The sequence below is a fragment of the Pteropus medius genome, unplaced genomic scaffold, assembly GCF_902729225.1.
Source record: "Pteropus medius unplaced genomic scaffold, Ma_sr-lr_union100, whole genome shotgun sequence".
Taxonomy (NCBI): domain Eukaryota; kingdom Metazoa; phylum Chordata; class Mammalia; order Chiroptera; family Pteropodidae; genus Pteropus; species Pteropus medius.
The window spans coordinates 9,433,439-9,460,941 of record NW_024340849.1 but is presented as its reverse complement, the minus strand read 5'-3'; the positions used below and the strand labels follow the sequence as shown (position 1 = coordinate 9,460,941).

The 27,503-nt window shown below is 38.0% G+C and overlaps 1 protein-coding gene across 1 annotated transcript in view; it reads left to right on the top strand.

Annotated features, from left to right (window-relative positions):
* PHLPP1 (PH domain and leucine rich repeat protein phosphatase 1) overlaps window positions 1–27,503 on the top strand; it is a 166,582-nt gene that overhangs the window by 122,947 nt on the left and 16,132 nt on the right. The window contains exons 7-12 of the mRNA XM_039840068.1: window positions 4,458–4,660; window positions 6,468–6,528; window positions 9,059–9,154; window positions 13,082–13,237; window positions 22,636–22,836; window positions 25,597–25,759. Of these exons, the coding sequence (XP_039696002.1) occupies window positions 4,458–4,660; window positions 6,468–6,528; window positions 9,059–9,154; window positions 13,082–13,237; window positions 22,636–22,836; window positions 25,597–25,759 (880 nt within the window). The remainder of the gene's footprint in view (window positions 1–4,457; window positions 4,661–6,467; window positions 6,529–9,058; window positions 9,155–13,081; window positions 13,238–22,635; window positions 22,837–25,596; window positions 25,760–27,503) is intronic.

Sequence of the window (27,503 nt, the reverse complement as noted above, 5' to 3'; positions counted from 1 at the left end):
GGAAGCTATTCTAAATTTATCTTTTTCAAAGAAAAACAAGAGCCCGTCATGGGCTTGAGTTCTACTAACTTGCCCAGTTTGATACTTTTTCAACCAAACTAATTCCCCTCAGTAACCAGGAGTAGATGACCACATACTGGCCATGTTAAATCTTAGGTGAGGTATTTAATGTCTGTGCAACTGTGTTCTCATCTCCAAATTACAGGTAATAACAGAACCTAGTTACAGAACCATAGAGTTTTGGAAGGAATTGAGGTATAAATCTCAAACTCCCAGCAAGTGTGATTGTATTCTAATTATTACTTGATTGAGGATGCTTTTCCACTCATGGAATCTGCTCAGCTGTCATTCCTAGCATCTTTACACCTCTGTTTGTCAAAGGTGGTTCTCTTGATTTACTTCCCAGTTTCCTCTCTGTTGATAACCGAGACCCTCACTCAGACCTGTCGATTTTCATCCATATAAAGCAGCAGCATCTTTTGCTGCTTTCTCCATTCATGTGGTCTGGCCTAGGAAACCCATTCATTCCTGTCCCATAAAGAGTTGCTTGACTTAACCTTTCCTCAAGGTAAAGGAATCAAGCCTGTCACACCTGGGAAAAGGATAGCAATTTTGCAGACCTAGGATTCTTAATTCGGGGGAGTACAAATGGTTATAATTTTATCTGACTTTAAGAACTTTTTGGAATGTGACAGGTGCAGGAACTGAACACTTTGTCTCATTAACTTTCTTTCTAAATTGTTAACATTATTTGCTTCTGAGTCACTTTGATTTTGAAAACCTTCCTATTCTAGGATTTAAGCCTTTTTTATTTAGCTACCCAGAGGTATAACAATGCTCCTGTTGACCTCAGATGACGAGCATGAGAGGATTTCTGAGTTACCTGGTACCTACAAGAAAATATGTTTCTTGATCTGAGTTAGCTTACAAATAAGATTCATCTAATATGTCTAGAAATAAGTATTCTTATTAAGAGCTTTATAAATTCTTCAGATTTCCAGAGCTAATGAGTCTTTTTAGATGAGAATCCGTTACAGGATATTTAAATACCAAAATAGACTTTGGACACTGTGAGAATGTTGAATGAGTGTAAATAGATAACTGCTTCCCTCTGTGCCACTGAGCTGAGAAGGGGGAGGTCTGGTCAGATTTGCTTATAATTCTGCTTTAATATTTTAGATCGAAGCTGGTAGAATTGTTTGAGGCATTTCGCTTAGTTTCTCTATGCAAAGGGCTAATTTTATTGATTCGACTTTTTATTCCTTCAGATGGAAATGTTACATCAGATTAAACGTGGTCACTTTTCTTTTATTCTTTTTCTTACGTTGGTGTTCTTTGAGTCTGATGTCATTCCTTCTATGACACTTTAATAATTCCTCCTTCCCCTCTTCTCTGTCCAAAAGGTGGCTGTTACCCACATCTCTCTCCTAATCACTTCTCTTTCTGTTTTCTGCCTTGGTGGTTGCCTGTACTTTCAGAGCTACATTATTCACCTTTCATCTCTGTGTTAATTATTCCCCAGTCTTTCTCTAACCCTGTTTCTCTTCTTGGAACGAATTCTACTTTAGCTGCCAGCTGGATAATTTCACCTTAGTTTCCCATGTTGATACACTTAACCAAATATATGTGAAACAGAGTTCAATTTCCTTCTTTATTCGCCGTTCTTCCTCCTGGATTCCTATTTTTTGCTGATAGCAGTACCACTTCATTCGTTATCCAGACACAAAACTTTGACTATTTCTCGTTTACCATCAGATTCTATCAGTTCTTTCACTCTCATTTCTGTCCTTGTCCCTTCTTTTTCCTTGTCACTGCTGCTATTGTCTCCTAGCTGAGCCATCTCCTGCCACTGTGCAGCCTCTCAAGCAAGCACAGTCTTGCTCAGAGCCTTCGATTCTCTATTTCAAGGTATTTAGGCGCTCGTATCTCGCTCCCACCCACTAACCCATGGTTCCCTTGAGGATAAGGCTCTAGCTCAGAGCTGCTCGAAGTATGTTCCTCTGACCTGAGTGGCAAGCCAGCTATTTGATATTTTCCCACAATGAGATGTGTATAGAAATTGAGACAATATTTTCGAAACATAGAGTGATTTGACGTTGCCACAACATTCAAGTAGGCTCATATAAGTAGACTCATGGTACAGGAAATCGACTAGTTTCGTTGTTGCTGGACGTGCATGGTGAGCAACTTATGGTGTCAGTCGTGTGCTGGTTGTGTGCAGTACAACTGCACATCAGTCTGCGATCCGAAGTTTAGAAGATAGGTCCTGTGCCTTCGATAACTTGAGAAGCACTGCTGTTATTGCGCCCCAGTGTTAGCCCTTAGTAAGTACAGCGCTTGATAAATAATTGGAGCCATAGTCTCACTCTTCTCACACATTCTGCACTGAGGGACTCCTGCTCTTGTGCATGAAGCACACTCTGTGTTCTTCTCCAGCCCTGAGGCCATCCTGCTGCTGCTTCCTCACGGCTGGCTTTCTTCTCCCGCTTACATCTGTCCAGTTCTGCCTGCCCTGGGGGTTCAGATGAGATGTTTCTTCTTTTGTCACATCTTTTCTGACCATTCTCTTTATTTTATGCATCATTTATGACACTCATCGCATACTTGCAGTTCTTCTACTTCACATATCAAAGTAGATGTGATTTCCTCACTGACTTACAAAATCTGTTGACAAACACCTTATTTTATTCATCTCTTATCGACACAAAGCCATAGGTCATTGTCGTCATCAACACTAGCCTTTCACTTTTTGCGAAGTGATGCTCAATAAATATTTATGAAATAGATAAAATGGCTGTGTTAACTGAGAGAATTATTGGAAGGAAATTTTATCAGTATGTTGCTTCTTTAAAAGTTCATCCTAAATAGTTGTATTATTCTGTGAGCCTAAAAATTTCTGATATTTGAATGCCGATAAGACTTGGCAACCAAACAGTGGGAATGGTAACTTCCTCTTCATTATAGTTTTTCTTTTGTCTCAATAAATCAACCTTTAATTATTTTAGTGTTAATGCATTGAAATTGTGGTGTGTGTGGAGGGGAGCTATTTCAAATGAAGATGGTAATGCCACATTAGGAAGGTAATATAAAGTATTCGATTAGGGAAAATATGGGATATTTTTTCAATTCCTGCAGTCTGTATATCCAAAATGAGATTTGTTTTTTCTTTTCATTCTGTGTACATATTCTAGAATCTAGTGAGCATTTGGAAATAGGCAAATTGCTGGGTTGAGGCCAATTTTTTAATCTTACAACCTGGAATGAGAGAAAGAAGGAGCCAAAAAAAATCCTCTTAGGGACATTTGAAGAGCCCATATGCTGTGTTTGCAGGTTGACAAATCCTAGCTCTTTGCTGTCACTCATCCTTGTGTTTCAATGACTTTGATATTGCTATTAATAATTCAGTTGCCATCATTTTATTTTAGTTTTCAAAGGGCAGAAATTCACCGTGAGAACCTTCAGCATTTTTCTAAGCTCCGGCCTTCATGGTAATGCTCTTCTAACTGAGCACATGACCTCAGCATTTTGTTGGCTTTGTAATGAAAAGTAGAGGATTTTTGTTGTTTGTAAAGAAGTTGGGCATTGCCTAGCAAACTACGAATTGAGGTTTGATCTGTTTTTCTCCACTTCAAAGCTACACGTGTCTTTGTTATATTGGCTTCTAGTCTCCGTTACTACTTACTTCTTGGCAGCTCACCCGCAGCCACTACCGTCCACTGGCTAACTAGTTCTCATGGCTGAGGTTCTGCCAGTGTTTTCCGGTCTCTTACTCTATCCTAGACTTTTTGCTCCCCGTCATTTTCCTTCATTTTATAATTTCTCAGTGAATCCTCCATGCCAGATTCCAGTATTTTATGTACTCGGCTCTTTTCAAGCAAAATTTTAAAGACGGAGATAATTTTGGTAATCAATTCTTGGCCCTGAGCCAGTTGAAAATCCAGATATTTGCATTCCTATCTTTGCCGCATATGTGACTCCCATTCATTTTTTTCCCCAAAGTTCACCCTTTAATTCTGCATGTGGCTGCTCATCTACCTGCTCACCTATCCTCTATGCTTCCTTAAATATTCAGTGCAGTCATAATGTGCTTAATGGGACTTCTGCATTTTGTTTCTTGTATTCTTTCAACCAAATTCTTTGGAAGTAAATGTTTAAATGGATTTTTTTCTCTTGAAACAAATTAAGGTAAAATCAAAATGCATGCTTCTTCTCCAGCTTTAGGGTCTTACTCATGTTTCAGAATGTATTGCCAAGGTTAAGACCTCATGAAGTTGTAGCTAAAAATAGCCAGAGAATCTGATCTGTTAGAAGGCCAGATGCTGAGATTAAGAATCATGAAGGACTAGAGTATAGTGAGACTTGAGTCCCTTCTTGATACCTCGCCATATTAGGGCGTAGCCATTTGTTTAGAGCATTGCAGTTAATTATAGTCTCTGTTGTGTCTTTTTTCTTTCAAGACTGAACATAATTAGGAGGCTAATAGCAGATGAAGTGGACTTTCTCCAGCATGTCACTCAGCTTGATCTGCGAGACAATAAGCTTGGTGACCTAGATGCTATGATATTCAACAACATTGAAGTTTTACACTGTGAAAGGAATCAACTGGTGACACTAAACATCTGTGGCTACTTCCTGAAAGCACTCTACGCCTCTTCTAATGGTATGTAACAGACCACACCAAAGTATCTCAGTTGGTTCCAGGAATTTACTCAGTGCCATCATCTCCGCCTTGCTTTGATTTTTCTTTCCTTGTTTAGTAAAATAAGTGTCAAATTTTGCTAAGATAAAAATCATAAAAGAAGAATGCTAGTTTGATACTTGAAGGAATCAAAAAGGAAGATTTTATAGTTCCTAACTTATTTTTCTCATATTGTGATATTTAGATAAGTTACTCCCATTTTCGATTTGGCTCCTCTCCTTGAAAGGGAGTAGGGAGAGAGTGAACTGTTTCTTGGGCTTCCTTGTTAATAACACAGTAAGTCTGGAACCTCGATTTAATCCTGGAGAGTGAAAGTGAAAGGAAGGTCCACTTTAGGTTCCTTTCAGGATCTCGGATTTCATGCTCTGTTGACGAAGGAGCTTACCTTAGGAGAAACCTAAATTATATACCCACAGGGACACCACAAAGCAAGAGTCTTACTCGTTTAATAAGTTCTCTTCCTTATAATTTAGAAATCGTGGCAGTTCTGATAAAGAAAAGGCCATATGGGCATATGTTTACTAACATTAAGAATTCAGTTCCTACATCATTAATGAAACCAAGTATTTACTACAAGTTGAACAAATGTTTATCAAGAACTTGCTTTATGTGTAGTGTAATGTATGAGTTCTAAAGGATAAGAGATTTTAAAAAAATGAGTTTACTGTTATCTCACTGGAGAAACAAGCCAAGCCTCAAGGAGCTGCCGCTCACTGAAGGGTTACAGGATTTGGATAGCCAGGAGGCACGAAGTGGGTGTTGAAGAGAAAAGCATCCGAATGTGCTGTGCTTAGCAGATGGGAGAAGACAGGAGATTCTGAACTCATAGGTGCCTGTTGGAGAGTAGTAAGAAGTCATTAGGGGATGCGTGGCTCGGAGTCATGATGAAGCTTTGAAGCTAGTGCCGTAAGCTGTAGAGAACCAGTGGAAATTTTTAAGCGGAGGAGGCATGCGATGGACGTGATGCTAGAAGACTGTTGATGTGAAGTGGTGTGCAGAGTGCATTTGCAGGAGAAGTGTGGCGGTCCGGTCCTCTCTTAACCCAGGTTACTGTCATGGTCTTCAGTGAGCTGATAGGAGTTTGCAGTCAGAACTGCAGATGATTGATTTGAGACTCAGAGGTGGTACCTGAAACCATGGAAGTAAGGTAACTGGTGAAGAGAAGAGAGCTCGTACCGAAGCCTCACAAGTAGCTGGTGCCAGAATGGGCAACCAGATAGGAGCTGACCCTGTGATTAATTGGTAAGTGTTTAGAGAAGCAGAAGGACATTTAGAAACTACCATGCCCCAGAAACAAAGCCCTAGGTGGACAGTGATGTCACATTTCATACAGTTTTGAGGAAGAGTACTCAGATTTGAGTAGAGGAAATCATTTGAGACTCTCAGAGGTGCTGTTTCAGTAGAGTGAAAAAGGCAAAAGCCAGGATGCATTTGGTTTTATGGAAAGAAACCTTAATGTTAAACAGTATTCATACAGTTAATCTTTCAGATAAAATTTAGCATGACTACCAAGAGCCACAGTAAGTCAATGGGAAGGGGGTAGAAAAGTAGAATGAGTGGTTTATTTCAATCTCTGAATAAGATCTTGTGATTAAATTAGAAGTTCTCTATCCTTTCCTGTAGTTTCAGAGTAGAACAAATGAATGTATTGTACTTCCGAACCTAAACAAACAGTGGAGAATAAAGCACAGTAATGATATGTTACACACAAAAAGAGTCTCTGTGTCACTTGAATGGTGATGCTTTTGTGTTTTTTTCCACCTCCTAGAACTCGTTCAACTGGATGTTTACCCAGTTCCAAATAATCTGTCTTACATGGACGTTTCAAGGTAAGCAGCCGCGCCCTAGAGTACTCGAGAATCTGCTTGAAAATTACTTGGTCAGTTTTCTCCGAGCATATGCATAAGAACTTCTTATATATTTTTAAGGTAAATAACACAAATTAAGTAGTTTTTACTTATCCTCTGAAAATGTACATAAATGTCTGTCAGTTAAAATACTACATTTATATACTATAGTTCAAACCTGAAGAATCAAGTTTCACGTTGGTGCGGACACAAATTTGAACACCAGGTTTGCCCTTGAAAGATTAGTAAATTGGAGGTCATGTGGCTGGAAGGTCCAGCGGTTCTTTTATTATATTAACCACATCTTCATCACTTTACTGAAACAACATTGGTTTCATTAAAAAAATACTGTGCGATATTTCTTGGACTTTTCCCCACTCCCTTTTTGTTATCTTGTAAATATAGCTCCTTGTTAAGAACCCTTAGAAAGCAGCCACTAAATCTGCCAAAGCAGGATTTCCACGCAGCTTACTCGCTTCCCTTGTAGACCGACCATCTCACCTTTTATGCAGATTCACTCCTGTGGTTATCATATTTACTCCAGTTACCAAAAATACTGTAGTGGACTTTTTCCCGAAGACATAAAGCCTATGTTTACACAAATTAAATGTCAATAATCTTAACACTAAATTTGAAAATTCACTTTTAACGTAATTCTAATGAATTACCCCCAGTTTTTTGAACAACCACAGTACGTGGGAATACGGAGCTCTCTCATTAGTGACACTGTTAACTAACTCATTTCATTGTATAAAATCACATGTGTTAATAATATTCTCCATCATAATTATGTAAGAATGTGCCAAAATTTAGCTATTGTGAAAATTATTAAATTGTAGTTTTATTAGAAATTTATAATTATAAAATCCTTTATGAGTAATATTTCATGCATTTCCTACTAAATTCATGTCAGATAGTTTTGTTTAATGTACTAGAAGTCAGATATTACCTGATTAAGTTCATTTTCTTTTCCTGTCAGCCTTGAATGTTGTTGTTGTCACCCTTTAAATAAGAACGGTACTGGAGTGGGTTTGCATACATGGTGAAAAGATGTACTTGAGAGAGTTGGCCATAGAGTGAATCCACTTTCCCTTTATTTATAGGATATAATTGGCACATGGTTCTCATTGAAACCCCTAAGTGAGACTGAATTGAAAACTCTTATGTCCTGCTCGTTCCTAAATTCTGCCACTTAAATGCTGTTTACCTTTCTTTTGTAACTGTCATGTCCAGAACCTTCACTGTAACATGCTCTGCTTCATTCACCTTCTAAGCTATGACTCTGTCTCAGGAAACCTCTGATTCCCCTCAAATAGCTCTGAGTCTTTCGCCCTCCTCCTTTGGTGTGAATGTTTGTTATCTGAAGGGGCTGAGCTGTCATCCATCATAGTGTTTACTAGGTACTTAGAGTTCCTCAAGTTCAAAGTTTCACACTTACAAGAGTTTTATTGCTGTACTGAGGTTGTTTATAATAAAGGGTACTTTCACTCTCCTATCTTATTAAGCTGTGTTAGGGGTTAACTACTATAAATTAAAGTCAGTGAACGTATCAATCTTTAAGGCTTCAAAGCCAAAATTCTATATACCTATATAGATACTAGGCAGAAAATAATGCCTTCCTTTTTGTATTTTAATTGAAAACATTAATGTAATAGCAAAATTAAAGGACATGATTTTTAAATCACACATATTGATTGCCACCACCTTAATATCACAGTTATTTTCGCTTTTGCTCTAATATAGTTCTTGTCCCAGACATCTTTTTTTTTACAGAATTGTTCATCTGTTTATAAAGAATTGTTGTCATAATAAACATACCATTTTAGATTCTTTGTGCCTGGTCATTTCACATATTTAAAAAAGAAGATGAAAGACTAACCATCTATGATTAGGGAGACATTCAGATATAGATTTGTCTCAGAAGTGGTCAGTTCATTTAATAAAGTCACAATTAATTCGCTTGTTTCTGGTAATTATAATTACCATCCGATGCCTAAGTAAATGTTTTCAGATAATTCTGAGTCTTAACGGTCAGTGTACCTTTTCACTGCTGCCATTTCTGTTTACCTGTAGCTGTGTTCTCATGATACCCACTGGAACCGAGACGTATTTTAATGTTAAGGGTAAAAATGTAAATTGGAAAATAAAACTGTTTTAACTAGAAGTGTGTGAGTGTTTGTTTCTAAGTATAAGATCTCTTGCTAAACTTGCATGGGCTTACAGACTTTTTAGGATAGTAGTTCTGGGAACCAGACTTTTATTTATTTATTTTTTTCAAAGACTTCAGAGATGATATAACTATGTCCTTTCCTACTTTTTCTTTATTTCTTATTCCGTATCATAATTCTTGCTTCTAGATTAAAGTGAACACACATATCCTTTTGATGTATACTCACTGTACTTTGGTAGTTCATTTGAAGTTTCATTTATTCTGTGTAATTATTTTGAGTTTGAAATTATACTCTAGGTTAAATTTCAATCAAAGAAAAAAATCATATATTCTTATATTTAGGAACCACTTAGAAAATGTGCCTGAATGGATATGTGAAAGCCGAAAGCTAGAAGTTTTGGATATTGGCCATAATCAAATATATGAACTTCCTGCACGGTGAGTATTACAGATCATGTTAGAGAATCTCAAATTTGATAAACAGTTTTTAAAAATTGCTGAGTCAGTGTTTCATGTGTTATTATGAACTCCTAAGAGTTTTGTATTTGTTTCTTAATAAAAAAAAAGTCCTTATTTAGTGCCCGTTACCTCATGTGGTGTCTTCAAGTCATGGACTCTCTTCGTGCAGCGAAGAGTGGAGTGAGGCTTTGACTCTCAGACTCTTCAAGGTCATGCAGTGGGTGGTGCTTGGTGGAAGTTTGTAAATATGCCCAAAGAAATATTCAGAGACTCAGCAAACAGCAGTATGATTGGTTCACCTCTATAATCTTAATTCTTTTAGACTCTTTCCCTTCTGTCTATTGACCTGACATGTCTGCCTTACCCACAAATAATGTTTGGTTTCCCTTGAACATAATTTTGAGGAATAAAAGATTATTAGATCATTAAACCTAGAAAGAGCAAACTATATTCTTTTTTTCTTGGTGTGAAATTTGGTGTAGAAAATCCAAGAAATTTTCTTTCCTTCTCTCTTAACATGTATTATTATTTTTTATTTCATAATTTTTACTTTACTGGCAAGATTTCTAAAATAGCCATGTGATGATAATCTAATGTCCATAGATACAGACATCTTCAGGTTTACTAATTTGGGCACAAAGTATGATTGGACTGTTGTGACCAGCCATAAAATTAATAACCAGAAGAGTGATCTGTTCTCCTGCTGACCCGTAGAACTTGCTGTGGTGATTGACATGCTCTATATCTATCCGTGCTATCCAGCATGGTATCCATTAGCCACATGTGACTATTGAGCACTTGAAATGTGGCTAGTGTGACCAAGGAACTGAATTTTAAATTTTATTTAATTTTCATTAATTTAAATTTAAGTAGCTATTTGAGACTAGTGGCTGCCACAACTCAGGTCTAGCTCTTTGCACCATTCTTGGCCAGTCACTGAACAAAGGAAGTCAGTTGTTTCTAACGATGTATAGTCAAAGATAGCAATGAAAATATTTTGGAAATATGTCGCTAAAGTTTTACCTTAGGTGCATGATCCTTAAAGGTATATGGTCAATATTCCTCTGTTTTCTTATAAAGAATAAGAATCATGAAAATACGTTTTGGATATATTGAGTCAGATAAAAAGTACTATAAGAATTAATTCGCCTGTTTTCACTTTTATTTTTAAATTACATTATATTTGGCTTTCATTATGTTTCTGTTGGATATCACTGTGTTAGAATATACTGGTCATAAAGGAAATCTTCATTCCCTGGAAAGCTGTTAATTTTGCTTTCTCAGTCATACATTATATTCATAAATTCAGTCCATTTGAAAATGCTTTCTGCTTTAGAGCTTTATGTTGACTGAGCATTTAGGTGACTCAGTGCAGCCCATCACCATCACCCAGACAGTTTGGTGATGTGCCCTGTGGACAGCATTGTGTGTGTGTGTGTGTTAGCGGGGAGGGGCAGGCTTTTAGAAGACAAATAGCAAAAATGAAAGCAGGCTACTAATAATAGGAAAGAAATAATTGGTTGAAAAAATTCTTTCGTTATCTCTCTTCTGCTTACTCTGTTCTCTTCTCCACTCCAGCCTCCCCAGTTCAACAGTAATAGCACACTGGAATCTAGGCCTGTGTTTCTCTGTCGGGCACAACAAAGATATTATATGGATAAGCTAACAATTAAATAAATACAAGATAACTGACATTTCATCCAGTTTTCCTTGATTTGCTCTGTGTTATTACAGGTTTGGGGGGTGGTATCTAAACAAATGCTCATTCAGAGCAAATCCTAAATGCTCTATTGTCAAGGAATTTAAACAGTGTTTGTTTTGTGGGTTTGTGTTTTTAACCCATGGGACAAAAACAATATGTATTGTTTTCTTATTTATGGTGGTGTTTAGCTGTAAACTTTGTATCAGCTCTGTCATTGATCCAATATTTCAGACAAGACAGTGACTCATTAGAAGTTGATTTAATAGTCAAGCTTTATTTAAGTGATATGCATGAAGGGTTTGACAAAAGAGAAACTAAAATTCAGAAGAGATGTATTAAAAAGAAAAGAAGGTGTTTTAGTGCTTAGTATCCAAAAGTATTGAACTAAATCCAATAATTAGCATTTAATACTTCCTAACGTTGTCAAGTCTACTTTTTTATTTGGAAAAAAATCAAGATAAAAATTTTGTCACCTATCTTTCAGTTATCCATGTATTTAAGGTTAAAGAGTGTGCGTGTGTGTATGTGTGTTTGTAAATAGTAAGTAACCCCATCCTAAATTGTACCCTAGAGCCAGCAAGGCAGTAAAATTGGAGAAACAAATCTTGAATTATTGGGTTGAAGTGGCCATTACAGAGACTGCCCCCTGTGTTAACAGTGACTGAAGGACAGTCCTGGATAATCTGTCATGTCAAGTTGCTATTTCAGCCTGCCGCGTCAGACATGTTAGAGATCATTACTGGCGGCCTGTGTGTCCCAGTTGGAACAGGTTCCCAGTATCTTTATGAGCAAAGAATCTAGTCTTGGTATTTGAAGTGAATAAAGTTGTGGCTGTAATGTAGGGTGATTTTCAGAGTTTTGGACATCAGTTGAGGGATGTCAGAATGATGAAAAACAGGAGGTGGGTGAAGAAGCCTCATTCTTTGACAGCAATGTGCATGAATTCTCATTCCAAAATGATCCCGATGCACATTATAACTTCACTTTCCCACCGTCCCCAGGTTTCTGTATTTATACCCAGGGTCTGTTTTATTCTGTACAATGGCTGAAGCTCCAAGTGTCATAAAGTGGATTCACATTAGATTAGCAAGTGTCTATCGTTTATTTCAGCTTAGATAACCCATAGAAGAAACGCAGCCAAGCTTCCACAGAGCTCTTTACGGCTCAAAAGAAAATAGTGGATTAAGTACATTCTATTCTCTTTAGGAGGGAGTCTCTCCTTTGGTCTAGGATTAAACCAAAGAGAAAACAAAAATATACAGACTTAGAAGGAGAGTGAGGAAAGGGAGCAATAGTTATGATTGTGAAATGCAACTGAGGAAGAATTTAACATTTTCTCGGGCATCTGTAAAAGATTAATTGGATAGAAGAATCCTTTATTTAATGTTCATCCTGTAGGTAAAAATTGCTTGACTGTATTTATTCAGAATCCGTTGTGAGTGGAATACCCTGCATTCTTGGGCGATAAAAGACAGACGCCCTACCTTGAGAAGCCCACTACCACTACCACCTTTTAAAGCTGGCCTTGTAAACCCGGCAGTATTACATTGCTGTCTTCAGTATCTTCTATGAAATGTTTTTTCTCTTTCACTAAGTAGAGCTTCTTTGTTAAGTATTTATTTTTATAGTTTTTCCCACTTTTTTTTTTAACCCTTTTCCCTTTTGCCCCGAAAATACTAAGCAAGGGCGCTTGCTGCTGCAGCCTTTACTCCAAGGTAACTCGCAGATAGTAATCCTAACCTTACCCCAAAGTTTGCTGTGGACTATCTCGCTTTTATTATTATTATTATTTTTGCATCGCTCTAGTATATCAGTAGTCTTTGAAAACAGATAACATCACTCTATTTACAACATTCTGTATTTAGTAGTGGTGTTTCGACTTACAAAATAAAGTAATTCTCGATTGCTGAAAATGTCAAATTGTAGAGAATGTAGCATTCCTACGCATGATATTAAATGAACGCTGGCAGCAAGCTACACTTTTTTTTTTCTCAACGGGAAAAGGGTTTAAAGTAGGGAAAATATTGAAATATGAACAGCTCCAAGTTTGAGCTTATGTTAAAATGAATTTGCAGTTGCTCCGAATGAATTTATGTTTTTTGGAGAGAATTTTAAGTATTCTCCTACTCTTATTCATTTTTTAATCTTTAATCCAAAATTAGCTCTAAGTAAGTCGCCTTCTATGTTCTTCCCCTTTTCCACAGCTTGTTTTGTAACAGCAGCCTCCGGAAGCTCCTGGCAGGACACAACCGGCTGACAAGGCTACCCGAAAGGCTGGAGAGAACCTCCGTGGAGGTGTTGGATGTGCAGCACAACCAGCTCCTGGAGCTGCCGCCAAACCTTCTGATGAAGGCAGACAGGTAAAGTGACTCCTTTGTTTTGGTTATTCATCTGAGTTGTAAAATGCCCCCTTGTTAGCATCCTTGTCTCACACGATCCATTTGTGTGGACTTACTGATCTTCTGTCTGCCCCAGATTTCTGAAGAAAATGGGTGTCAGCCACTTCTCTGACCATTTCGTAGGAATATCCTATAGAGTCTTCATCAGCTCCACTGCTTTGCGGAGAGAAGCGGGTTAAGTTGTGCAAGGGTGGGAAGTTTGCTACCTGTTCAAAACCTGTGCAGCCTGCTCCAGGCTCACCTTAGCTGTCACAGGATTCTGGTCTTGCTTGCACATATTTGTGACTTTGGGTGACAGAGATGGATTTTCCTACAGTTTGTTTAGTTCTCTTGTTTTTTGGGTTTTTTTTTTCCTTTTAACCAGTTTTTATCTTTTAAATTTATTTTCCTTTGAACAGAATTTTTCTGAATAACTCATTTCATTAAGCATTTAAAGAAATTGTTTTGGGTTGAGGGGGAGGTTATTTTAAACATTAAGTGAAATCTGTTTTCTGTGAAGAATTGCCACAAGCAGAACTTTCGTTAAAGAAAACTTTAAGTAGCTGAGTGTTAACTTTGGAGCATCTTGTTGGCTTCGCAGCCCTTGTGTGTTGCACTGAAATGCCTCATAGCCCGGTGGCCTGAATCAGGTTGATCTCTGCTAATGTTTATTTTTAGTTAGGGACATAGCTTGAAAGATGTAGCTTTTAGTGTACCTCATGATAAAGATTAAAAAGTTAAGTTTAATTTTGTGCTTCTCGAAGAGAAGGAAATAATGATGGACCTTTTCGTACATTCGAGGTACGTTTCAGTGTGTGTGCTTGCGGGGGAGATGGCCTTCTGAGAGCTGTGGCTCTTAACCGGAACTGGACACGGAGCCTGCGGCCTGAGCTGCCCGTGCTGCTCCCATCGTGACCCTCACGACGCTTTCGCCGCGCTCTAATCCGCGCTCGTCTGTCCCCGCGCATCCAACGACTGCGTCTTCATTACAGTCGCACCCACAGCGGGTCCGGATTGAACAAGGCGCTCAGCAAGCCTGTGTTTCTTAAACAATAGGAATTTTAAGGAATTTTAAAAACTACCCTCAATCTTGGATTTGTATTTTTCCCCCTCTTCTTTCCCTTTTTTTTAACAATATTTTTATCAAAATACAACATGTAGCTTTTTAAAAGAGTGCAGCTCTTCCATATCTTGCTCAGGGAATTTGTACGAATGCGTGCACCCTGTAACCGTCACCCAGAGCAGGGTAGAGAATATTTCTAGCACTCCTGTTTTCCTCATTTAAAAAAAAAAAAACATTTATTCTCTGTACTTAATGTAAGTTAAAATGAATTCCTGCTGGAATAATTATGGAGAAATAATGCAATTGTGAGAAAATGGGGTTTTCACATTGTAATCGACTTGAGCTGTAGTCTTCCCCTGACAGAGCAGTGTTTCAAGATTATTTAAAGAATTGTGTTTGCTTCTGCATTCAGATCAGAATACAGTGCGCAGCATATAGACACATGCTTTTCGTTGTTAGGAGTACCATAGGGTTGATTTCTTCCTGTGGAGAATTATAAGTTATACTCTAACCTTGCATTTTCTTTCATAAGACTACGCAAAATCTGGGTGCAGCTTTATAATGAAAACCCATTTGTTCTCCTGGAGTCTACACTAAATCTGGAGAAACAAATAGGTGGATGGATTCAGGTTTAGGATTCTTTGAGATAAAACTATTTCCAAATCTGGCCAAGTCTGAAAAGTCTGTGGCTAGTAGAGTAGGTAAATAGTGCTGGAACTCTGCAATAGACAATAATCATTCTTTATTCACGTCTGAGGATTCGATTTTAAAGGGACCAGTCTGTAACTGTTTTTTGTTTTCTAGAGGCAATTGGTAAGCAGTCACTGAGGCTCCTTGGGGCCAGGAGGGTCTAACAACATGTCCTGAGGGCATTTATGCTGTAGTCGAGGAGGCTGTTTTCATGTTTAGATGTGTTTTGACAACACATCTAACACCCGTGCAAGTCACTTGGCATTTCGGTTTCCCACATCACCTATTTTGTATAGTTCCCAAATGGAATCCATAAGTTGGAAAAGGGAGGATTGTGTGAACTGGAATATTTCTAGTAATGCAACATGGAAAATTTAGGACCTAAATTGAGCCACTGAAAGAGGACAGTTGCTCTCACGTAGAGCATAATAGCCGAGCCGCAGTGTAAGCTAAAGGCGTTTAGGCAGAAATTTCCGTTATCTGAATAGTCAGGGCTGTTGTGGGGGCAATTAGTCAGCCTCCACAGACCTTGCAAGGAGAGTAGGCCATGCTAAATACATTTCCCGCACAGGAAAGTTCTGGAGTAAGGGGTTGGGTGAATTAGAGCAGTACCATCCTGCTTTTATTTTATGAGAGAAAAGCAAATGACCAAAAAAGGCTGAAATAAGGAACTTTTTCAGGCAGGCATATTCTGATGCCTTTGTTTTTCAACCAATGTAACAGCCACATCTCCAGCATAGTGTAGCAGCTGATCTTATTACTCATGACTCAGAGTCAGAAAAGTTAAGAAGGTTGGTTCAGGCAGATATGCTTATGAAGAGGGTGAGGCAAAGTCAGTTCTTTTTTGAACAACATTCTTGTGTTATTTCACTTGTTGGAAAACAAGAAAAACAACATTGTATAATGATTCTCACCAAACTATTGACTGCTTCTTAAAGAGTTAATACTTCTACTTATTCCTTTTCTCAAACCTAGATAATTGATATTTTATCTACTTAAATTTAAATATATATATGGGGGCGGGAGGAGGGGGAGAGAAGGAGGGAGAGAGAAGAGGGAGGCATAATTAACATTCAGGAAAATGTAGAAATGTTGTTTGTTTGGTTTGGATTTGGGGGAAGAAATAAACTAGTACTGACAGTTTGGGGAGTTGTGGGAGCAGGTCCACCCAGAAAACATAAATTTTAAAATGTTAAAGAGGGTTTTTTATGGCAAGGTTCTTGCAGGCGGTTTCAGTTTTGGTTTGTTTTCATTCACGTTGTTCAGGACCAGCATCTTAAGTCACTGTGCTGAGTGCTGCAACGGGCGAAGAATGACTAACCGCGGGTATTGCCTTCAGGGAGCTTCCAATCTAATGCAGAGTTTAAAATGACTGCACAATAAACTAGTAAAAGGTGCGTTTGAGAGGATTAAAGACTAGAGATGATGCAGTTGGTTTTAATTTGGCTCCTGATGTGAAGAACAGTACTGTGTTGTATAATACATAGCTGTGTGTTTGGCAGAGAGCTTCAGACAGTAATGAAACTCTGCTTCAATTCCTCTTCTAGTCGGTTTGCTCCATAATACAAATCTTAAAAATATATAGGTGCTCCTTTTTAAATTTGTGTGTGTAGTAATAAACTATTGTTACCAGTTCTGTGTTTATATAACTGAAGAAAGGGTCTGAATACCAGTCTTCGTAAGTTATACATGGTTTAGTTTCTGTTCTGAGTAGAACTTATGCTTGGGAGCATTAAGAGAACCGTCAGAAAGACATGAATTATTGGACACAGAGCAAAAGACTCTTTCGGGGGTGGGGGAGCGGTCTTGACTCTGAATCTTGGCTGCTAAAACCAATAGTTACATGACGTTGTCTGTTAAATGTTACAGCTTTAGGGTGGTTTATGTTAATGTACTTTACCTAGTAGCAGGAAGGCATTTGGTAACCAAATAGGAAAGGGGAACCTACTTTAAATTAGATGACTTTTCGTAATATCTTCAACTTCCTCTGAAAACTTTAGACCAATTTTTATCAAAATTCTTATGACTTGAATCAGAAATTTCAGTTTATGAGTTTACTCTCCATGTTCATCTTTGACCTTTGTTTAATTTGACTTGCTTTTCACTGGCTGTTTAAAAATATATGTAGATGTGAAATATGGTGGACTCTATATGTTGCTGAGAAGCTGACTGTGATTTTTATTTTATGATCAGGTCATATGGTTCTGAGCATGAACTGGCAAATATTCTAATCTGGATCTTACTGGTCTAGATCTCTCATTTTACTAATTTTTTCTTAGAGTTGAGGGTTTTCTTGATGGAAACCCCCAAAAGAGTTTCAGATCATCAGTTTTGATCAACAGATGGGCAAGGGTGGGGATGGATATTCCCATGGGTCACCAGAGTGGACGGAGAAGCAGGTGCCATCTCTCGTTCTTCCTGAAACCCTGGCGGTGTCTGACTCCACACCCACCTCGCATCCACGCACTCATATGATGTCCAGAGAGCTGTTCCTGATGAGGTCACTCAAATTAGCAACCAACCCTTTACACAGAGAGTTATAGATTCCTGTTGTGGGTGGACACTAGGGTCTGTTTTTATCTTTGGTTGGAACAGTACAAGACATTTTCAGGGATGGGAGTTGGGGGAGTATATGTGCAGATGAAGTACATGGTAATTATTAGATATCTCTAGAGTATTAGTCACATTACAGACCATAAGTTTTAGTGAGTCAGACAGAACATGTGTAAATATCAAGGGGCCTAAAAGGGAACAGGAAATTTGAAAGAGCATAATCGATTGACCATGACAACTGGTGCCTTTTGGCAAAGACAGATATTTCTGGAATTTTGAAGAGCTAAGTTGCCTACACTTATTTTTTTTTAAGTGAAGAGAGCTATCTTGTGAAGTTCTAGTATTTTGAGAGCCATAGTGAAATAAAACAATCTTTCTCAATGTGTGTCTTCACAGTCCCCTAGATTACTTACTAAACATGTAGATTCCTGGCCCTCATCGCAGTTCTACTGACTCAGCATGACCAGTCATCAGAATTTTTAATTCTACAGATTTTGAGGCCTTACTCTGACCTACTTAATAAGAATATTTGGAGGTTGAAGTTGAGAATCATGAATTTTCTGATAGGAGGGCATAATATCACTTCTGTGTATTTTTGCCAAAAATGTATCACCTTATTCTAGTGATGATAAAACCTAAATTGAAAGATATTCTACAAAATTTTGTCTAGTACTTTTCAAAAGTGTCAAGGTCATTTGAGACAAATAGACTAATTAGAGGAGACTAAGATGGCGTAATAATGAACTGCAACATGGGATCCTAGATTAGATCCTGGACCAGATAGAAAACATCAGTGGGATGATTGATGAACTTAGGATAAGGTCTATAGATGAATTTATAGTATTGCTCATTAATCAATGTTCATTAATTCTTAATTATACTTAATTTTTAAAAGTAATTATTTTTTAGTTTTTCAACAATTCTTATATCTATGTAACTTTGTTCCTTTACTCTCTAGACTTAATGATCTTTATTGCCTATGCCAGGCAGATTTGCAGACCTTCCAAAATAATAGTCTGTGAATTCTGTTGGACTCTGCGCTTTTTCTTCATTTGGAATCCTCGCTGTTAGGTGGTGTTGCTAGACAATTAATAATTGTGGTTCTTTTTCGAACTGTTTGGTGGGGTATAACATTAATTTAGTGGATTTCTATCAGCACTTAAAAGATTAAATAGGATAGAAAATACCAGCGTAAGGTAGAGTGAGGTTAAATACGTTTTCATGAAACTTTTGTTTCAGTTATACATGTATATTTTGCATCTGTACTTTACTGGGTGGTCGTGTAAAATATATTTTGTACTTTTGTTAACATCATAAAAACCTGGAAAGTCCTTGCTTTAAGAATTATCAGACTTATGAAAATAGATGAAATTGTCAAAAGTGCTATGTTGTTAAGACAAATGATAAGGAATTTAGAATGTATGTTTGGCATTTCTGGAACATTTTGGAACAAAAAATCAGGGGATTGTTGAAAAGTAGAAGCATTTTGCTGGGTTTAGAGTCTTCACCTTTTGCATTTTTAATAGACCACAAGTCCCAGTACTGATCTCCAGGAAAAATATTTAAATGCAGAATATCTGCTATACTACAAATGGATAAGTCTGTTGTGGTATCCAACTCTTGTCCTTTGTTTCAAGGACAGTTTGGCTGTAAAATTTAAGGGTATACTGGAAAATTATTAAAAAATAAAAATAAAAAACAGAAAAACCTAGATAAACCAGAGAGATGGACAGAATGTGCCAAGGAAGAACAAAGTAATTGCTCAAGAAGCTGGAAGTGGATTGATCTCATCGCTGTTGTGGGCAGCTTTCCAGATGCTTTAGGGTAGGAACTATCTGTGAATGTCTTTTCGTCTTTTGTATTTTCTGCTAAAGAAAGTTTTTGAGTACTACGCTAGTTATTAAGTGATTTTAAGAATTGAGTTTGAAGTGCTGTGTGCATGTTTGTCTTCACATTACCCAGCAGGTACTCAGCTTGACCTCCCGCTTTTTTGGAGAGAAAAGCCTATAAAAATGTCCTCAGGAAAACGTTTTATTATTTCTTTTTTACCATTTGAATTTTATTTTGGAGAGATGTGTTAGGGAATAGTGGATTCTTAAGATTGACAAGGTCTGTGTTTTATTTCTAGCTCTGCAAGTAATTACTATTTAACCATCGCCAAATAATTTGACTTTTCTCAGCTTTAGTTTCTGTCTTTGAAGTATGAGGGGGCATCTCTGGGACGATGGGGGAATCCGATGAAATGGAAAATAGGAACGAGCAAAGCACCTTACAAATGAACAGAAAACAATGTGATATGTTACTGCTTATCTTATTAGTACAAGAGGGTTACATAGCAAGGAAGGCTGTATGGATGAAAGACCTCTTGGCATGTTAAACAGAATTTTAAACAGTTATAACAAAATGCTAAAAGGAAGAAGCTTGATGAGGTTATCACATCCTATTGAATTGAAACCAACTCAGTGCTTTAGGAATTTAGCCGAAAGCAAGAGTGGAGTTATATACCCTATTTATTGAGTAAAACTGTTAGATTTTGTAAAATTAAAGTTAATTGCTCATTCTGTAGAAGTACAACACCTACATTAAACCAGTTTAATTTGTATCCTGAAACATTGTAAAGTTGTGGGACAAATGTTTTGTATTTAAGAGGATGGGTATTGAATTTAATTTTCCTAAGACTATTATAATAAATCTTTTTAGTTCAGTATTTGCTCTCTGCCCATTGACTAACAAGATGACTCAGTCGGGCTTTATTCAGTACAAATGAAACTCTTTGGAACCAGCCAGTGCAGTTTCAGCTTACTTTCATTTCCTGGAGGGGTAGGATGTGGGATTTTTGCTTCCCCCTTTATTTCCCATGAAGAGTATATAGTGCCTTTAGTACAGGCAAATTTCAACACGAAGAGAGAACAAGTCATTTTGGAAATCACTGTTTTTTTCTTCATTCAGATGTTGTGAGGGGTTTTTTAAGTCCCTTCTATAGCTTTCTAGATGAGCATTTACTTGTTAATTTTTTTTCTTTCAAAACAATCTTCCTTCTTTCTGGCCTAAAAGTATGCAAACATTTATGAAGTAATTCCTCTCTTTTCCTGTATCTATCACTATGTATTTCCTAGAGAATTGTTTTTTAATGAGATTGTCAGATTCCCAGCCAACCCCAGTCCATGATATTTTAGGACAATACATTTTAATTTTTTCTAATTCTACACTGAAGAAATTTTTAACAGGGTATTTAAGTCAGGTGATTTAAATGGGACCTAAAGAAACAGACTCGCAAAAATACTTTAAAGAACTGTGGTGCTGAGACTGGTTTCCTTCCTAGTTCAAAACCATTTCAGAAACTGCATGAATGACCTTTATTTTCTTCTCTGTAGCACACACGACTATAATTTCCCATGACTATTTATGGGCTGGCTGTACAGCCCTTTTCTAACTTCCTTTTTTTTTTTTTAAATGTCAATGGAATACGTGTTTCTTTAATGGAAAATGTTCTATTTTGGGGAAGCTGCTTTTCCTCGGATAAGTAGTGGAGTTGGGGGTGTATGTGTAAGTGTGTGGGGGTTGCAAGATTGGGGAATATTGAATTAGTGAATTGAGAGCTTGGAATGGCAGTCCTGGTAATGGCTCCTGAATACAAAGCCTTCTTTTTATCCAAGATTAAAAATAACCATACCTGGTATTCCATATTCTTCCTTTTTAAGGAAAATTCGATTATTTTTGCCGAACATATGGCAGAATAATCCTGAATTGAATGCTGACGGTTTCAAACCCAGGTGATTTTAAAACGAGAACATGGAAGTTCATTAACAGGGTAGTCCTAGGTGAGGAGGCAAGGCAGTTTTGTTCTTGCCAACTGAGTGAGTCCTGTGGGCTCAACTCTCCAGGTTCCGCTTGCTGCAGCGTCTCAGTGACACGCACACGGTAGAGATCCACTGTGAAGTGAGAGGGTCGTTCGTCTGACTTGTGAGCCACACACAGTACCTGCTCTTCCCTTCCCTTCCTCTCCCGGCCCTTCCCTGCCCTTCTGATCTGGAACCTGACCACAGCAGCGATTCTGTTTCAGTGCTCCGGCTTTGCCTTTTGCATTTATCTGTGTCTCACTGTAACAGTGGAAGGATTACACTGTGTTTGACCATTTTAGCTAATTTGGGTATAAAAACATTCTTCATATTTTAGCCATTGCTCACTCAATCATTTGGATAACCAGTTGCATACATAGATATATCTTGTTTGTTTGTTTTAATGTAAAATTTTTGAAGTATAATATAAACACAGAGAAGGGACCAAATCGTAAGTGTAACACATGTTGAATTTTCTCAAAGTAAGCACACTCGTGTACCCGGCACCCAGGTCAAGAACCAGAACGTTATCGTGTTAGAACACTCAGAAGCCCTCTCTGAGACACGGCTTCCTTTCCTTTACTTCTGATACCATAGATTAGTTTTGTCTAAATTGAGCTCTGTAGTTAAGGAATCATGCAGTGTACCCTCTGGTGTCTGGCTTCCTTCGCTGAATGTTACATCTGTGAGGTTCATCCTGTTGATGCATATAGTTGTAGTTCTTCCTTTTTCCTGCTTTATAGTGTTTCATTATCAGAGCAAATTATCTCTTGCGGTAGTGAATCCATGTCAGTAAACCTGGTTTTGACATCATACTGAAAAGGAATTAGTCACTATGATTTAGTTGTATTGTGGTTTAATGTCTAATTATTTTATTTTTGTAAGAGCTCTTTTTTTTTTTTAAACTGAGCAATTGTTTTTCTCTTATTTAAGACAGAAAATTTACTTTATCACTCTTCCATCCCCAGCAGCTATAAAAGTAGTCACTTCCTCCTCACCTTTGTGCTTCCATAGAAGTTGGTTTCTCTCTCTCTTTGTATTTAACACCCATAGCTGTTGTGTTCATCATAGATAGTGGGACAGGTATCCTGCTAAAGCCATGTCCTATCTTTACATTCCTGTCTCAAAACCAGTTTCTAGGATGCTAAGTATCTGTCAGCAAACTGGATTTTTTGATGAGTCTGGACTAGAGCTCTGGCTTATCAGTAGAATTTTGCTGCCTTTTGTCTTCGTAGCCTAAGATTCCTGAACGCATCTGCGAACAAACTGGAAACCCTTCCTCCGGCCACACTTTCTGAAGAGACGAGCAGCGTCTTACAGGAGCTGTATTTAACCAACAACAGCCTCACAGATAAATGTGTGCCCTCGTTAACAGGGCACCGCCATCTGAAGATCCTGCACATGGCCTACAACCGACTGCAAAGCTTTCCAGCAAGGTAAAAGAAGATCACAGAGTGATGTTTTTAACTGCGTTTCTGAAAACGGATTCACAGATGGAAAGGCGAAGGCTAGAATGTTCATTTCCCAGATAATATAAAGCTTGTTTCTCCCTGATTTTTGTTTATAGTTGTCTTTTATATAAGCCATGATCAGCATTCCCCTAAAGGGAAATGTGTTTGGTTTTTCTAATATGAATATACCCAAAGACCCAATCACTAGAACATTCTTAGGATTTTGAAATATGCTGTGTTATTTAGCAGATGTATTTCTTCTGCTGCTTCTTTTTAACCAAATTAACTTTTAAAAAATTAACATAATATGGTGTGGTAATTAGAATACACACTAGGAACCTGAAGTTTCTTAATTAGGAACCAACTTTTGTGTTTGTGTCTATGGTCTAAAAAGTAGCGGTGGCCTGTGCAACACAGAAACTATGTGACATTACAAATGATGTATGGCTGTCCGAAGATTCCATTTTTAATAATGTTTTGATGTTGAGTTCTAATTTTTGCGAGCAATGGCATTGTCTCGCTTTTAGCGAATCTCCACACTGAGCCTGCCATGAAAGATTTACTCCACTTCATGTAATCATTGGCGTTTATCCATCTCACAAGTTAGGACTTGGAACACACTCCCACACATCAAAGAAGCAAACACCAACCCCTCTGGCATTCTCCTGCTAACTGCAACTCAGCACCAGGCCAAAGCAAAATACTGGCACAGCCTCTCTGCTGCCATCAAGACTATCAGTCTGTTTAAACCCTCACTGAATGATCAAGCCCCAGATACGCATCAACTTTAAGCATTGCTCTGTGTTTTATAGTGTGTTTATTTCTGTATTTTTTCCCTTCATTTGATGTTAATGATCCAACTTTTTTTTTTTTTTAACTTCTGTGTTCTCGTTCCTTGCTATGGAATGAGGAGATGATGTTTTTGGAAGAAAACATGGTAATCACATAATGGTAATATATCTGAAAGGACTCATCATCCTATTTCACATGGTGAATGTCTGAGCCCTGCAGGAGAAATGATCATCAAACTCAGATTCTGCAGGTGACCTATGCCACTTGTAATCACTCAAAATACAGAGAATATTTTTATGCACACCATCAGAACCCATCTTGCTATAATATCTATCTCCCTGGGGATTGTGATGTGGCACAGTAGCTCTCCTACAAGACAGGACTGAGATTTACTTGTCTCCGTTAGCCTCATGTGTCACACGAGGTGTGGCCTAGGGTAGACTCCCAACAGATGGTTGTTGAATTAAAGAACATGCCCCAGTGATCAAGGCCTTCTGTGGCGACCTTCTTCCCTGCTGAGGATCGTAAATTTTTAACTTCTCCTTTCTTGGGCCTCATTTCTATACTTTGGATCATTTTTCATACCCCATTGCCCATGATTTCACCACACTTCTTTTCAAAATAACACATTTAAATAATAGTCTTACTAATTCAGGCCATTTTAGATGGATTACTTCATTGCGTATATAATGTTTATAGCATATCCTGAATCCATATTGGATATTTATGAGATTTAAAGATCTGATTTCACAAGACAAAAACTTAGTTCTTATTGTATCTTAGGCATATGTTTATTTTCATGAAAAGCAAGTAATATAACCTTCTCATGTGAGAGATGATGAGAAGTAAAGTAATAAAGGGTTTCTTGCTAATTTTATAAATATTTATTATGACAAAACCACAGAAAAAAGAGAAGATACCAATAACTGCAAACTAAATGATTCAGATTGCATCTGTGGGTCACACTCCCTGGGAACTCTGTGCTGCTTGGAATCTAGCATCACCAGTGGTAGCCAAAGTGAGGGACAGCTAAGTCAGTGTGTGAGTGTGGAGTGCGAGATGCAGTTATAGGATTGTAGAGTTGGAAGGGGTTTTTCCCTCCAGTTTTACAGAAAATACAAGACCCTAACTCAGGAAATTTTCTTTATTTGGTTACTGTAATTATTGATTAATATTCTTAAGATTACTGATAGATTATAGGTTAAGACCGAACAGTAAAAGACATTCTCAAATAACAGTGTTAGATTACATTAGGACATGTTATTAAGGTAAAGTCAGAGATTACTTCTTTGTAGATGCTTAGGAGGCATTGAGAGACATGTCTTTGGGGCATGGTTTAACTTTTGGGCACTGCCAGAAAGTCAAGCAACGATTTGGGTGACCTTTCAGCGTACCCCCCACTCCTTCCCACCACCTTGTCATCATGAATCATGTCAGAGGGACTTGGGGAGTGGGGCTTGAAGAGAAAACATATCTTTATATGAGCTATAACCCTATTTTCCTTCACATCCCCTTGAGTTTTCAGTGCCAATACAGAGAATTCATACTCTCCAACTAAGCTCTTATAAAACACTTATATTTGGATTAATGCTAACTTTTGACCCATTTGAGTAGGATTTGCATTGGAGTTCAGACTAAGCTATATAGCAAGGTGATTGTGCTTTCACACAGTTTTAAGAAGAAAAGGGTATCCATTTTTCTTTTTGTTGCCAATTTGAAAAGCTAAAATTAATAGTTTTTGTTTTGTAGTAGGAAAGGAGATGTTAAAATACTTGAATACTCAAAACAATAGTGAAAAGACTGTCTTATGTGTTAAAATGACTATTACAGGTGAATCTTTAGAGACTCTCGAAAGTCATAGTAAATTCCTCTTTTGTTTCTCATTATGAATTCTTCTTAAATTGCCTTATAATTATCTATGACCCCCTCCCCCATGGATTTTCTCGTTTTTAGTAAAATGGCAAAACTGGAGGAACTTGAAGAAATCGATATCAGTGGGAACAAACTGAAAGCCCTCCCCACCACCGTCCTGAGCTGCCGGCGCGTGCACACTGTGATCGCTCACTCCAATCGCATCGAGGTCTTTCCTGAAGTCATGCAGCTCCCAGAAATCAAGGTGCGTGGTTTGAGTCCATGAACCCCAGGCCGCAGGTCCACAGAGAGAACCGTCGTCTCTGATTCACGCAGGATGTTTGCACCTCTGTTGGATTTCCTCAGCGTGCAGACTCTCAGCTGTCTTTGCACCATCCTTCCCAGTCACTCGGCCACACTGCTGACTTAGAAGAGGAAAAAAACACGGGACTGGAAACTGGGAAAATTGTATTCTAGATTCTGTCCCTTACTGGCTACATCACATGAGGCTAGCCACAGAGCCACCTGCCTCTTTCCTATCTGTCTTAACTATACGTGCCCTACTTATTTCGAGGGTGGTTAAGAGGCTCAAAGACTGAAGGCAGTTTGAGAAAGTGAATTGTACCGCTGTGCACCCCTCCCCAGCAAGCAACTCCCCTGATTAGACAGCATGCAGTTAGTGATAGTCCTCTGTAGAGACATGCATCGTTCCTGTCAGCAGATATTCATTTCGATTTAATGAAAATGCATCGTTCCTGTCAGCAGATATTCATTTCGATTTAATGAAATATCCCCATTTGATCGGTGAGGAAAGTTGAGGCGCTGAAAAATGAAGTGGTTTGTGTCAGTGAAGATAGCAGAAGGGTGGCAGCGACAGTCTGCAGCTCCTACCTCCTGACTCGGTAGGCTGTGGATGAAAGCAGTTCCTTAGCATGAAAGTCGTCTCCCAGCTTTTATTTGTGAGTGTGTGTTGGTGTAAAAAGTAAGAATTCTTTATATATGAAAACTAGTTTTTCATTTGCATCTTAGCATTTCTAATTATCATGAGTTTTATGCGTAATAAAAAATAACTCAGTGGTTATAGACTTTGGAGCATATTCTAGTCTCCTAATGAGGAACAAAAGCTGTCCTGCTTAATCATTCTTCACTTTTCAGGCACTTTCTGATGTAAACTTCATGGATCAGGTTAACAAATTTATATAGACATTTGAAGATACTTTACAGAGCACGCATAATTTTTTATGCAGTTTTTATACATTTACGTGGTTGAGTGTGCCCTATTTGACACACTGAGGAGTTTGGTGGCAGATTGAAGAGCAGTAGAGAGCAATTGAAAGACCAAAGCTACAGTGTGATTGAACAGAATAAACCACATCAGAGAATCACCCTGACAGCGTTGTGGGGAGTGGATCGGAGGGAAGAGAGACTGAAAGCCAAGTTAGGGCGCAGCCATAGTCCTCGGGGGGGGCGGAATGAGATGGGGACAGGGTAGGATAATGGCACTAGTTGAAAGGGAACTGGCTGCAGTGAATTGAAGACTTGATGACCCCAATGGGCCTGGGCAGGGATTAGTGCATAAGCACCGTGGTAAAGATCTGCTTTACCATCTCCAGCATTTTATCTTTATAAATAAATACAGAACTCATTTTATAATTTGGTAATTTGAAGAATGAGCCATTTTACATTTGCAGAACTCTGAAAGTTTGTCTTTAGGTAACATTAAAAAAATATTGCTAACCAATTTCATAAAATTCAGTAACGTTCTAAAATGTCTATAATCTTGCCCCATAAAGCAAGCTCTGACCTCCGAATTTATTTCTGTCAACTACTTAGGTTCTAAATTACCCATACCTAACAAGTCCTTAAGCTCATGTCTCAGCATTGCCCGGTAGATTGTATTTATATCATTTGTTGTCTTATCTGTGCTGATGTATACTGACTGTACTGACAGAATAACTCATTATTAACCACTATTATCAGTTTTTCATTAAAGTCCAGTTGACTATTTA